Source organism: Eretmochelys imbricata, chromosome 1 (assembly GCF_965152235.1).
Source record: "Eretmochelys imbricata isolate rEreImb1 chromosome 1, rEreImb1.hap1, whole genome shotgun sequence".
NCBI lineage: Eukaryota > Metazoa > Chordata > Testudines > Cheloniidae > Eretmochelys > Eretmochelys imbricata.
In genome coordinates, this window is record NC_135572.1 from 237,410,342 (window position 1) to 237,424,335 (window position 13,994).

At 41.2% G+C, this 13,994-nt stretch overlaps 1 protein-coding gene across 1 annotated transcript in view; it reads left to right on the top strand.

Annotated features, from left to right (window-relative positions):
* SCUBE1 (signal peptide, CUB domain and EGF like domain containing 1) overlaps positions 1-13,994 on the top strand; it is a 298,416-nt gene that overhangs the window by 245,980 nt on the left and 38,442 nt on the right. The window contains exons 10-11 of the mRNA XM_077807450.1: positions 2,276-2,392; positions 9,550-9,672. Of these exons, the coding sequence (XP_077663576.1) occupies positions 2,276-2,392; positions 9,550-9,672 (240 nt within the window). The remainder of the gene's footprint in view (positions 1-2,275; positions 2,393-9,549; positions 9,673-13,994) is intronic.

Sequence of the window (13,994 nt, forward strand, 5' to 3'; positions counted from 1 at the left end):
GTTTTCAATCCCAATCAGCTTCACAGAAAGAGCAAAGGCAGGATTTACTAGAAGTATAGCAGGAGGCAAGGTGCTGGATTTAAATGGGTAAATTGCCTTTTTAAAATATATTTGTGTTACAATAAAAATGTTTAACATCTCTATTAGCCTATAGTAGATATGATATTTCATTCAATAGAAATCATTTACCCATTCTAAGAGAGCATTTTTTTGTTGTAAGCAAACTGTTGCTTTCAGAGTCAAGAAGTGGTGTAAATCCCTATTAGTGTCAAAGAGGCTTAACCCTGCAGTCATTTATGTTAATGGCAAAAGTGGTGCAGGATTGGGCCATTATCAAGGAATATGAAGAGTTTTTGTTTGGTTTGGTTTTGTCTTTAAAAGAGATCTCCAAAGTAAGTCAGAGGCCAACTATGAATGGTCCTTGTGGATTTCCAGTGGTACCATACCCTGGATACTGTCATACATGAATGAAACTAAAATGTATTATTTGGCTTCTTCTGAATTTTAATTCTTTTAAACTTCAGCTGTAGTGGTGGCTTCCAAATGTACTTATAAATGTATTATTTATTTAGGGAAAACAGTTTGCCATTTTTAAAATATATTCAAATCATTAAATATTCCCAAAGCTACAAATATAACCCCAAGAAAATAATTTTAGAAAACAAACACATTTAAGGAAAAAAACAAACAAGAAAACTCATAACAAAAAATGAAGGTTGCATGAGAAAAAGGAAAACCTGAAATCACCATTTTTGGTTTGATTGTATGGGGAGAGTAGGAGGACTTGTGGCACCCTAGAGACTATCAAATTTATTTGAGCATAAGCTTTCGAAGTGAGCTGTAGCTCACGAAAGCTTACGCTCAAATAAATTTGTTTGTCTCTAAAGTGCCACAAGTCCTCCTTTTCTTTTTGCGGATACAGACTAACACGGCTGCTGCTCTGAAACCTATGGGGAGAGTGTCTGTCTGTCTGTCTCTCTCTCTCTCTCTCTCACACACACACACGCACAAATGAGGATTTCAGATCTTCTTACGTCTCAAGTGTATTTCACTTTATATTATGTATTTACCTGTATGGATACTTTTTATTTTGTTCAGTTAATTTTTCTGTGCATTATCTTTGCATGTATATGTTCAACACATTGAAAGAGTTGTATAAATATCACATGAAATATAAATTTTTATAGCATTAGAAACTTGGTCATAAACAGTCATGAAAACCCTGACCCTGTAAATACTTACATAAATGCTTAATTTCAATGGGCATATTTGCATGCCTTGTGTATAAGCCCTTGAATAAGTGTTAGCAAGAGCAGGCCTAGAACTGTCCATTACACATCAAAATATATAAATATTTGTAGTGCATAGGCATTGGGTAGTATCCCCATAAACAGTTTTTGAGCTCACTAATATTCTTGGGTGTTTACTGGTTCCTACATAGACACAACATACAAGGCCTAGTGACATATATGTACACTGCTGCTGGTTTCTGACTGGTTTCTAAAACACAGAACACAGTGAGGACTACCAGCAGGCTCACAAACTATTTAAAAGGACACCACCCAATTCCTATACATTTCAATACATTGGAGGAAAGCTATTTTTCTTTCATTTAAATTAAAACCTTCAAACAAGCACATTTTATTAAACTGACCTTTTAACTTAAAAAACATTCCTCTAAACCGGATTTTAGGAAAAAAACATGACTCCAGGTGATAGATTTGCTTCTGAAATTCACTCTTGAAAAATCGCTGCCATTTGTTGCTGTTTAAAATGTCTATAACACAATATCTTTTCTGTGGTACTTTCTATTCAGTGTATCTTTATTTCGCTCAGTTCAGCATTGTTTAAAAAAAAATCATGCCTACTGCTCCTTATTGATTGTTGTGTGCTCTGTGATGGAGCAGAAATGTCATGCAATGCTGTTAATTACTCTCATAAAATGAAGAACAGAAGAGACAATCTGAATATGCATCTCATGTTTGTGAGGTTTGATATGCTATCAGAGGTTAAATGGTGTCACCTAGTGGGGAAAAATGTATATTGCAGACATACTGTTTTATTCTACAAAGTTCCTTCCTTCCTTCCTCCCTGTACCTTGAATCCTCTCTTCCTAAAACTTTAGGAAAACTAAGCTGATAATTGATTAAGATCTTACTTTGTAATGTCTCAGGCAGTTTATTAATAATGTTGATGCTGTGACTGAGAGAATTAAATTCCATCCATCTGGAATAACTGCATTCTGACTTTTTAAAAATATTTGCTCTGAATTCAGATATAGATGAGTGCTCATTCGAAAGGACTTGTGACCAGACCTGCATCAACTACCCAGGAAGTTTCGAGTGTCTCTGTCACAAAGGCTACACCCTGTACGGCATGACACACTGTGGAGGTTTGGAGACTGATTTTAACATATTTATTTTTGTTTTGTGTAATCATCTACTGAGCCAAGGATATTTGCCTTGCAAAGACTGTGGACATCAGATTAAAGCTAAATAAACCTAGCCAGGTATGACCAAAAATATGGAGCCTCAAATCTGCCTAGATATTCCTGGGAGAAGAGTGTAACTGGAAAAATGACCATCCAACATTTCTGTTGCCGTAGCATCCAAAGGCCCCAATTTAGACTATCATCCTCCATCGTTATCCATGCAAGGTGACTGCTGCATCTCCATGGAGCCTCACTAACGTCAATGAGCCTCCACATGGACACAACAGTCCTCCCTCCTGGATCACAGTGCAGGACTGTGACACCATTGTGTGCCGCATTTTGCAAGCACACAGGAAAACATTGTCCCCTCCCTGAAGAACTTGCAGCCTAAAGCCCTGACCCTGCAACCATTTGCACCCATGACTAACTTCCACATGAAAGAGACAAGGTGGGTGAGGTGCTATCTTTTATTGGACCAGCTTCTGTTGGTGAAAGAGACAAGCTTTCGAGATTACACAGAGCTCTTCTTCAAGTCTTCTCTGTGTAGCTTGAAAGCTTGTCTCTTTAACAACAGAAATTGGTCCAGTAAAAAATATTACCTCACCCACCTTGTCTCCTTGGGCCTAGTTTGGCGGGGTGTGGAGGGATATTGCCCCCACACACAGAGGCAAAGTGTGTGTGAGGGGGTGTCACATGGGGTCATATGCCATTTCCCCTGCCCCATTTCTGTGAGCACCAAGCTGCCCTTCAGGGCTTGCTCTGCTCGGCTTGCCTGGGATGGGGGCTCTGTCATTCCCACGCTGCACCTCTCCCCCCGCCCCAGCATGTTTTGGCTCGCGGGGAGCGGGATGGGCCAGCTTTTCCCCTGCGCTACGGGCCGCTGCCTCGGCAGGTGGATGCCGCCTCCTGAGTCCTAGGGCCTGCCTGCTTCCTGTACATGTGAGTATCTGCCCGGGGGGAGGGGGGGAGCATATAGGAGGTGGGGAAAGGGCTGGGGGAAGAGGTAGAGCCAGTGGGATAGGGCAGGAGGAAGAGAAGGGGATGGGATGGGGCAGGGGACAGTGGTTACAGGAAGGGGGATGGGATGGGAAAGAAACGGGATATGGGAATGGGCAGGGAGAAGCAGGAGCCCGGCATGTGGCATCCCCTCGGCAGCAGCAACATCCCCGGCCCCAGCAGGGAGGCAGCTGCAGCAGCACCAGAGCAGTGACACTGCAGCTGGGGCTCCTCTGTTAAGCCGGCCTGTTCCCCCCAGCACCGGCTTCCCAGTACCGCTGCAGGTGGGGGCAGAGAGCCAGTGAGCCAAGGGAACTCCCTTCAGCATACACACGTGTGTGCGTACGCACTTTGCCCCCTTCCCCCCCCCCCGCAATATTGCAGTCAAACTACACCTATGCATTGTCTCTCTAATATCCTGGGACCAGCATGGCTATAACAACACTGCAGATAGCTTTCCACAGTGGGAAAGTTGCTGTAAGCAATTATGTTCACTCCTGCAAGTATCCTCTATCACAGAGCTTCTTCTGGCAGGGGTCCTCACCCTAGCCAGCCCCTGAAGACCATTTGCCTTTGTGGATGACACAGCCCTCCAGCTGAGAAGCATCTAGTTCAGTGTAACAAAAAAGTCTAAGTAACACCCAAAGTCCCTGCAGATCAGCCCATCTTCTCCATTCTGTTCCCACTCCCCTTTCTGGGATTACTGTGGAGTCTTCTCCCCTGCTCCAGTACTGAGCACTGGCTCCCTCCAAATGAGTCTTCCTGAGCTTCTGGTCTCCTGCAGACCCTAGCTCTAGACCCTTCCCAGGAGCCTTTCTCATCCCTGTGAACTCTCTCTGCCTTTTATAAGGCCCAAGTGTCACCTGACTCGTCTTAGTCCTGCCCTTGTTGTCTGAAAAGCAACTAATTATTTGCAGCACAGATGTAATAAATATGGCTCACTGGCCTTTAACTCTTTTTAACCCATGATGGGAATCATGCATGTATTTGCAGGATCAGGACCTCAGATGACAAGCAACATACAAAGGTATAGGAGAGGGATGGTATTCTTACCTACATCATTACATATAATAGTTCTGTTGTTTTTAAACAAATAAAAACACCCCATTTATATCAGACTACCTTCAATGTATTCTTAATTAGTTGGTTAATTTAAATCTGGCCCTTTGCCCCTCGCTATTAATGCATAGCACTTACAAAATATTGTCCACATTCAAAATATTGTCCAAAGCATTTTACGTACATTATCTAATTAATCCTCCTCTTTGAGTTAGAAAAGTTAGTAGAATCCCCATTTTATATATGGGGAAACTGAGGCAGATAGCTTCTGTGACTTGCTAAAGGTTTCTTGAGTCAGGACTAGAAATCAGGTGTACTCATTCCCAGTCCCATGCTTAATGAAACACACCTATCTCTTACATCTAATTCATAACTGCTGGTAATTTGGATCAGGGTATGGAATTTCTAGTGGTGTTTGGCAGATCATCTGACAAGGTGTTTTGACAGCATCGTAGCCATGTGGCCATTTTTCCTCACATAGCATGTGCTGTATAAATTTTGCTATAGGAACAACCTCAGCATGGTCAGGAATGGAGAATTTCATGTCCACTTTTGAATTTAAGTCCACTGCGCAGCAGCTGTATCACAGTACATACCATCGCTCTGAGGGTATGTCTACACTGCAATTAGACACCCGCAGCTAATTTGTGCCCGCCGACTTGGGCTCATGGGTCTCAGGCTGCGGGTATGTTTAATGGCAGGCTGAGCTCTGGGACGCTCCCACTTCACAGGGTCCTAGAGTTGGGCTCCCGCCCAAGCCTGGAAGTCTACACTGCAGTTAAACAGCCCCGCAGCCCAAGCCCCATGAGCCTGAGTTGGCTGTCACAAGCCAGCTGCGGGTTTTTAACTGCAACACAGACATACTCTAAGGCATTTCTGTGGTCTCCTACCTGAACATTTAAAAATACTGGTCAAAGGAAAACAATAGTTTTTCTTGTGGAACATGTTAAGTGTATTTCTTCTGAATGATGCTTTTAACTAGTCAGATCAGCATTATAAAAATACAGTGTAAACACACAATATATGAGAGTCCATTCGTTCCATCCTACAGCCTTAAATCTAAATTAAAGTTAGAAAAGACTGAGGTTCAAAAGGAATTTTCCATTCATTCTTTTTACTTTAAAACTAATAAGTTTTGTTTGAAAACAGAGTTTGGTGTTTTTGCCAGGGCACCCTGACATTATGCAAAGTGTAAGCTGAGTAAAATGTGTATTAAGCTATAAACAAAAGCATATTCAGATAATCTTAAGGGTCTAAATTTAAACCCACAAAAGCAAAGTGTTCAGAGACAAATTCTGCTCTCAGTCACACGCTGATCAGCATAAAACCAGGATAAGTCCATTTAGTCCAGTGGAGTTACTGAGAGCAGAATCTGGCTCTAAGAGTTCACCATTCTGAGGTACATGAATACTGTATGTAAGATTTTTCCCCACATATTACTAGCAAGGTCTGTCACTGGTAATGGATAATGGGGCAAACCAAAGATATTGGGTTAAATTCTGATGTTGATTAAATGATCATACAACTCAGTTTGAAGCTGATACATACAGGAGTAACTGAGGCAGAATTTGACCCATTGTTTCTGTCTGAATTCTGAATTCCCCAGCTTTTGTGGGGTTAAACTGAGACCTCCACTTATGATATCCATGTCTTACTTATCTAGGAGGAGAAAGCATATGTATGCTGTGAATTAATGAGATAGCAAAACTATCCAGGAACTGGGTGAGAGAAGTACAAGGAGTTCATCTGGGCTGAGGAACTGGGAAGAAAAGTCTACTTGACAGGAGTTGTAGAAGCAAGATCAGGTCTGAGGGCTGTGAGGATCTATGCCAGTTAGGGAGTGAAGAGGAGATGCATATTGTCTGGAGACTCCAAAGTTTTGGTTGAAAGAGGCCCCATTTGTTTTTTAATAAGGGATGGGTCATGACCCAAACCCTAGATCCAAATACCCATAAACTTTGGGCAAGACTGATTTCAGATCCAAATATCATGGCTGGCCTTATTTCCATAATGGGCAGAACCAAAATCTCAGATCTGAATCTACCCTTGTTCAGATCCTGATCTGGAGCTGAGCTTTGCAGCTCAGACCTATGTCATTAGGTTTAATCTGTTCCTGGAGAAGAATGTTTATGATAGAATAAATAAATCATGGTGGGTATAGTCCATGTGTCACAGAGCAGAAATCAAAGTTCAGACGACTTGGAGGAAATATTTCAGAACCTCAAAAAGGTTCAATTCAAGTTTGGTTCTTAATAAACTTTTTAATTTGTGTTATCTGAGGCAGGGAATTGGCAGGATTCTATTTGTTCCAAACTAGTTCAGTCTTATTTTTTCTCTCTCTCTTTAGTAGCATCTAATAATGAAAGGGAGTGCCCACTGTGACGGGGCAAGGCCAGATGGCTATAGAAAAGTAGTGGGAGATAGATATATTAGCTCCAGGCTAAACAAATCCCTGGTACCAGGATAAGTGAAATGGCAGCTGCTCCAGGTCAATTAAGACACCTGGGGCCAATTAAGGACTTTCCAGAAGGCAGGGAGAATGCTAGGTTGATTGGGACACCTGAAGCCAGTCAGGGGCTGGCTAAAACTGGTTAAAAGCCTCCCAGTGAGTCAGGTGGATGTGCATGTCAGGAGCTGTGGGAGGAAGTTGTGCTGTTGGAGAGACTGAGTAGCACACACCATATCAGGCACAAGGAAGGAGGCCCTGAGGTAAGGGTGAAGTGGAGCCTGAGGAAGTGAGGGCTGCTTTGGGGTAAGTAGCCCAGGGAATTGTACATGTCATGTTTCTAAAAGGGTCCCTGGGCTGGGAGCCTGGAGTAGAGGGTGGACCCGGGCCCTCCTTTGCCCCCGATTAATCACTGAGACTGGGAGACAACAGAGAGGAAGGATAACTTCTCCTCACCTCCCTCACTGGCTTATGATGAAAATGCCTCAGTAGACTGTGACCCTTTTCTCTAGAGAGAGAAGGGTTATGTGGAGGGTCACAGTGAGCCTCTGAGGCTAGCAAAATCCACCAGGAAACGCGGGACCCACAGAGGCAAGGACAGAGCTTTGTCACACCGCATTATGGGCCATAGCATGCCCTCCATCTGCATGCACAACCCTTATTGCTCTCACTGGAGCTCTGCTAGAAGCATATGTTACAGTAAAGGCCATCTGTACTAAAAGTGTATATTTTTCATAACCCTTAGTCTGACACTGCCTGACTGTGCAAACCCTCCTCACGATATGTAGTTAGTCATGCAAGTAGGCCTATAGAAGTCAACAAAAGCTACAAGTATCCAGCACCTTTGAAACCAGGAGTCTTTTTTGGAGCTGGCCAGAAAATAAAAATCCCTTCCCACAAAAAAAAATAATGTTTTTGAAAAATGTTCATCCCCAGTTGGGTCAAAATTCCAAAATATTAAATTTTTCATGGGAAGGGTTTTGAGAGAAATTCCACTTCAGAAGAACCAAAACAGAATTTTTCAACTTCCCAGCTGCTCTCCTGAAAGGATCTTGTCCATTTCCTTTGTGAAATTTCCTTTGTGAAACTGACATGAACCTTCCTGTTCCAGTCTGGAGATGCAGGGAGCTGGGGTGCCCAGACTCCCCATCCACCCTTTCCCCCAGTTCCAGGGCCAGAAAGGCAGAGAGCCACTGCCACGCAGGTGAGTCAGATCACTCCAGAGCTCTCTGCCCCTCCAGTTCCTGAAGCTGGGAAGAAACAGAGAGTCAGGGCGTGCAGCCTCCACAGCCCTCAAGGAAAGCTTTTCTCAGCTTTACTGGCAAAAAGTGAAACTGACAAGAGCCTTCCAGGCAGGCAGGGAGCCAGGGAGCTGGCATTTCACTTTTGAGTATTGCCAACCCCAAACATTCAAAAATCTTGTGTCAGGCCCTACAAAATCATGCAATTATTAATTTAGAAAAATCTCCTGAGACAGGGTTGTTTGTTTTTTCTAAGCCTCTATGACATAGTTGCTTCATATTTCTCAGCTTTTCTTTACAACCATGGAGGTTAGAAACTTTACTTTTTTAAAAAAAAAATGAAAGCTAAGATTTTCATGCAGTCTCTTGATTCCAACATCTGGGGCTTGAAGAAAAACACCAGATAGCACAAGACTTGCAATAAAATCATGAGAGTTGGCAACACAGCACTGAATATACTGTTAACTACCTTATGACTGCAGAATAATGGGTTTATACTGGCCAAAACCAAACTTACTTTTCTGTCTAGGAACAACCATACATTATGATCACTGAATTAATTTCAAAGCTGGGTCTATTTTCAAGCTCATACAGGCAATGGCTGCAACAGCACTGAATACTTTTACTGTGTATTATTCCAGGATATAAATGAAATCTTACATAAACGCTGATTGAGTAAATTAAACAAGTAATGCTTAATTCTGAACAAATATTTCTAAAGTTTAAAGCCTTTTACTGGAATATCAGTTGACACATTTTTGGTAATTGCTTTGCCTGCTATAACAAGACTCCTTCTTTTCATTAATACCATCTGAGCAGTAGACTAAACAAATTATGCTTAATATACCCATTCCCATCAAATATGCATTTTCTCCCTTAATCGTAATCCATCTTTTAAAACATAAGTTCTGTTCCTCTATATTATACACTTACATTATGAATAATGTATCTTTCTGATAAGTCAAAATAATTAAATCTCACAGAGATGTACTGCTTTGAAGTTATCAGTATCGTACAATATGCATTATGGTTCCAATCCTGCAGTGAGTTACACATCTGCTTTATGTATTGTGAGTAATTCCATGAATTTTAGTGTGACCAGTTATAGTAGGTAAATTTAAGCACATGCATACGTCTTTGCAGGATTAGGGGCTGTGTGAGTGTCTGTATAAGGATACTCAAATATTCTTTGCACTAAAATGTTTTGCTGTCTGCATTATACATATTTATATATAATTATGATATGAATACATGTCTACATGACATGTATAATAGAGACATATGGGCTTATGCGCAGTATGTGTTTAGTACACAATATATGTGTATGTATTACATAGTGTATAATACTATACTGACCTGTTTAAATATATTTTCAGATGTTGATGAATGTAGCATCAACAACGGTAGCTGCGACTATGGGTGCATTAATACAATGGGGAGCTATGAGTGCGTCTGTCCACCTGGAAAGAAGCTACACTGGAATAAAAAGGACTGTGTTGGTAAGTAAGTAACTTTTACTTTCATGTGATTGCGTCTTGCCCGTTTTCCACTTGGGTACAATAACTTGGAAAGGTCAGAAATAGAAACCTATTTTTGATGGACCACATTGGAGTCTGACACTCAGTGTGTGTAGTCAGGTACTCCATGATAAACTTCTATTACAGCCACATCCAGGTCTTTTTCTTGTGTTTTGCAGTATTATGGGTCTAATTTTAAACACAACAGAAGCTGGTGTGCTGGGACAAAGTCTTCTGGCACTATCTCTTAAACGTATTTTCATTTGATTTACATATTTCTGAAGTGGGTGATGTTTCGTTAGGTTAACCTATCATTAACAATGGTAAAACTCTTTTTACCTGAGCACCTTCTGATAGCTATATTAAGGCCTGCTCCTGCACTCCTCATTCAGCCATAACACCCACTTACTCCAGTCAGTGTTCTGGCTTAGTGAGGACCACAGGGTCTGCCATGTGTTTAAAACAGCAGCACATTATAACCCTAAAGGTTGATTTTATTTAAGGCTCTGTGGTGGCCTGTGTGATATCAATTGATTATATCCTATCAGTTTCTAAAGGACATGTCCACATCACAAAATGGCAACCACCGCTAACACTAATAAGCATTAATTGACAGAGGTCAGTGATGGAATGGACACATAGCCTGAACTTCCTCTTATCCCTAGGGGAAGTCTCTCCAAGAAAAGGTTGACCATGAATGCCTGAGGCCACAAGCCATAGAGACACTAGTCTGGCCTTTGGGGCTGTTTTGTTTTGTTATACTTTTTATTATTTAAAATAACAGAGCAGACTTTGTGAGGAGAAGAATTTACATACACACCCCAAAGAACAAACTACAAATACTTAGGCATGTGTATAACTTCCTCTGAGTAATCTCCCTACGAGACTACTCCCATGCATTCGTGTTTGCAGGATTATGGCCAAACATCACTCCTGCACTGAGATCTTGTCTTCCCACTTCCATTCCAGAGTGGATCTTTGAAGCCAGCCTAGAAACCTCTGAAAACAGAGATTCTTCCCAACTGCCTGACTGCTCCTTGGCCTTTTGGCTAAAATAAAGCGTAATATGAGTTCAGTATATCTGATGCATGAAATGCCACCATGCTTCAAGTACAGTGACTCAACTGCCTTATAAGACAGGCAATGCCTAAGGAAAAGGCACAGAGATGGATAGCTAATAAAAACATTGAAGAATAACAAAGTGAAGTCATGTTGACATTCCACAATATTTCCCTATCATACAAAACAGACGTCATCTGCCCCGTTCTGCCAATGTCATAGGAATTATATTTTTTAAATGATGGAGCTGACATTTTAGAAATCATTTAACCCAAACCTGTGTTTAGATTTAAAACTGCTAGGAATTAATATAATTGCCAAGCATGTATTGATAGCCAGATAAAACAATAGATAAGGAAGTTTACTTTATAGAATCTACCCATCTATCTAGGGAAGGCAGTTTGGTCAAGTGGATAAAACACTGGGCTGGAAATGAGGGGATTGTGTTCTGTTTCCAGCTCTGCTCCTGGCTTTCTCTGTGATCACAGCCAAGTCACCGCACCATTCTGTGCCTCAGTTTCCCCACTTTTCTTTTTAAAGTTCTTTCTGATGTATAGAAGAAAAGTGCTGTATAAAAGCTAAGTATTGTTACAGGAACTAGAGATGGAAAATTCTTTCTAGATCATCTAGATTGTCACCCTGCCACTGTACAAACTAGTCCTCAGAAGTGAGCCATAAACTAACAGCAGGAATGATAATCTTTTGAGATCTAGTATATAATTACACCAATAATATATTGTATTGTATTCCCCCTCATTTTATAGAAAAAAAATTGTTCCCACAATAAAAGGCTCTGTTAAGAGTATTTTCATAGTCATAAATTTTTCTTTATTCTTTGTAATACCTTGTTGGAAGACTAAAAATAAAACATTCTTCTTGACGGATGTTGTCCATCATTATTTGTTGGACAAAGATCTCTTCCCTATATTTCTAACAAGGATTACTATGAGCATAATCTTTCTGCTGATCTCCTTGTTTTTTACCAGCATAGTGTGGCGAAAACTATGTTATAAACTACTGTTACAACCTGAGAATATATGAGCATCAGGAGGCGGAGGATGAGATGATCTAATGATAGTGAATGCTAAGTAACTCATGAACATTCAAACTACAGAATCCTCTTTTGCTCAATAGTAACTGTTTGTATTCTATAATCTTCTCAGTCTGGAGATCTCAGTGTTTTACAAACTTTACTCAATTAAGCATCAAAACAGTCCTGTGAGGGAGATAAGTATGATTATTCCCTTATTCCAGATTCAGAAATCAAGAGAGGTTGAAGGGACTTACAAACATTTACAAAATAGATCAGTGAAGCCAGCAATATAATGCAGATATCTGGACTCTGTCCCAGGACCCTTGCTCTAACCCGTGGTCCCATTTTACTCAGCACAAGCCAGCCAAGATTGTTCAACTAATCCATTTTAATTGGTCTATTTTATCTGGGCCCTGCTTAGTTTTGAACCTGGCAGACTAGCACGGGTGGATCCCAGACTGGCATGGCTGTCATTCCATTGGGTTTTGATGCTGCAGTTCAAAACTCCCAGTCGCTGCTGTTATGTGGTGAACTTCTAGGCCCACAGTGCCAAAGCACACAAAGCAGTATAGTTGCGGTGTTGGAGACCAGCAGGAAGGAAAGCAGGGTTCAGCCAATGGGATCTTATAAAGCAAGAACCGTCGAATGAGGTATGTCAGGAAACTAATCAGGAGAAAGTGGCCTCAGAGACATAGGGCTACATTGATTGCAGCACGGGTTGATATACCTGTGCTAACTTTATTCTAGCTAGCAGGGTTAAAAATAATAGTGAAGATGCAGCAGCACGGGCTTCAGAGCTAGCTGTGCAATCCCACCAGGGATCCTGTGAGTACACACATTGCTAGCTTGCATCGGGGTTGGTGCTGCTGTATCTTCACTGCTATTTTTAGCCATGTCAGCATGGGTATTCCAACCCATGCCACGGTCATCACTCTGATGGCAGTGTACACATACCCATATATGTCCCTCTGATTTTGTGTACATTTTAAGCAAGATTAGCCATACAAAAACTTGATGTAGTTTGAAAACCCACTTTACCCTTTAATATCTGCTTGAAGAAGGGCCTAACAACCCTTCAACTCCTTAGTTCAAACAAAATATAGGTTATAAAAGAGAGCAAAAGAAAAGTGTTTAGGTATCATAACGTTGGTGTGGATACTGATGACACCTAGTGGCTACAGATGAGAAATGCACATAACTGTAATTTACATTTATAATAATGATTTATGTTTAAAATAATTCCTTCCATCTCAAGGGATTTCAATTTAAATCTTTTAATAGGGTCACTTAATCCATTACTGACATGCAGTCACTTCTGCACTGAATCCCAGAAATTATTCAACAGCTCACAGTACAATTGCATAACAGTTCAGGACGGGAAATGAGGAATACCTTATTCAAATGAAACTTTAATTAGCAGTTATTAAACTAAACACTATAGAAGACTCTGCCTTTCTCCTGTAAAGAAACTGGCGGGGGTGGGGGGGGATTTAGGTAGGAATTACAATTTATTGGCATGCTTCCAGAGCACAAGAGTTACACTTCTCTAAAAACACGTGCCAGGGGTACTTATACTGATACGAAGTGGTCAGAACTTCTATTTGGGTGTCATCTGAAATATGTCCTGTTCTGTAGCACAGTGTCTCTTCAAAGCATTGTGCTGGGGCATTGGTTCAGGGGGAAGCTTGACTCACCCCTAGTACTTCCTGAAACATCTCAGCCCTCTTGGAGGTTTTCTATTCCAAGATGAAGAAGTTGAGGGCTGGAATTAAAAAGAAAGAGGTGCTGGGAGCATAGTCAGTGAGAGCTGGAGATGGGAAATGGGAAACATTACTCTGTCAAGAATTTCAATAAAAAAGTTTTAGTGAGAGTGACTCCCCTGTTTGTTGTTGCAGTGGGAGCCATGGTACACCATGAATAGGGTAATATTACTGAAAGAAAGGCAAGGGATCTCATATGAATACTATTACCCACCCACTTCTGTGACTAGATTTTGCACTGAATTGCTCTAATAACGAGCAGTGCACCCGAGCTTCAAAATCTAGATCTGGATTTGGAGCATTCCAGTATTGGGGGATTTTCTGATGCAGAGTTTGGGCTCAGCTTATTATAAAGATATGAGCCAGGCGCAAACTTTAAGTCCAGATCCAAGTTCAGATACCAGATATTCTCCCCCCAACATACACAAAGCTTCGGGATGCTTGGACATGGA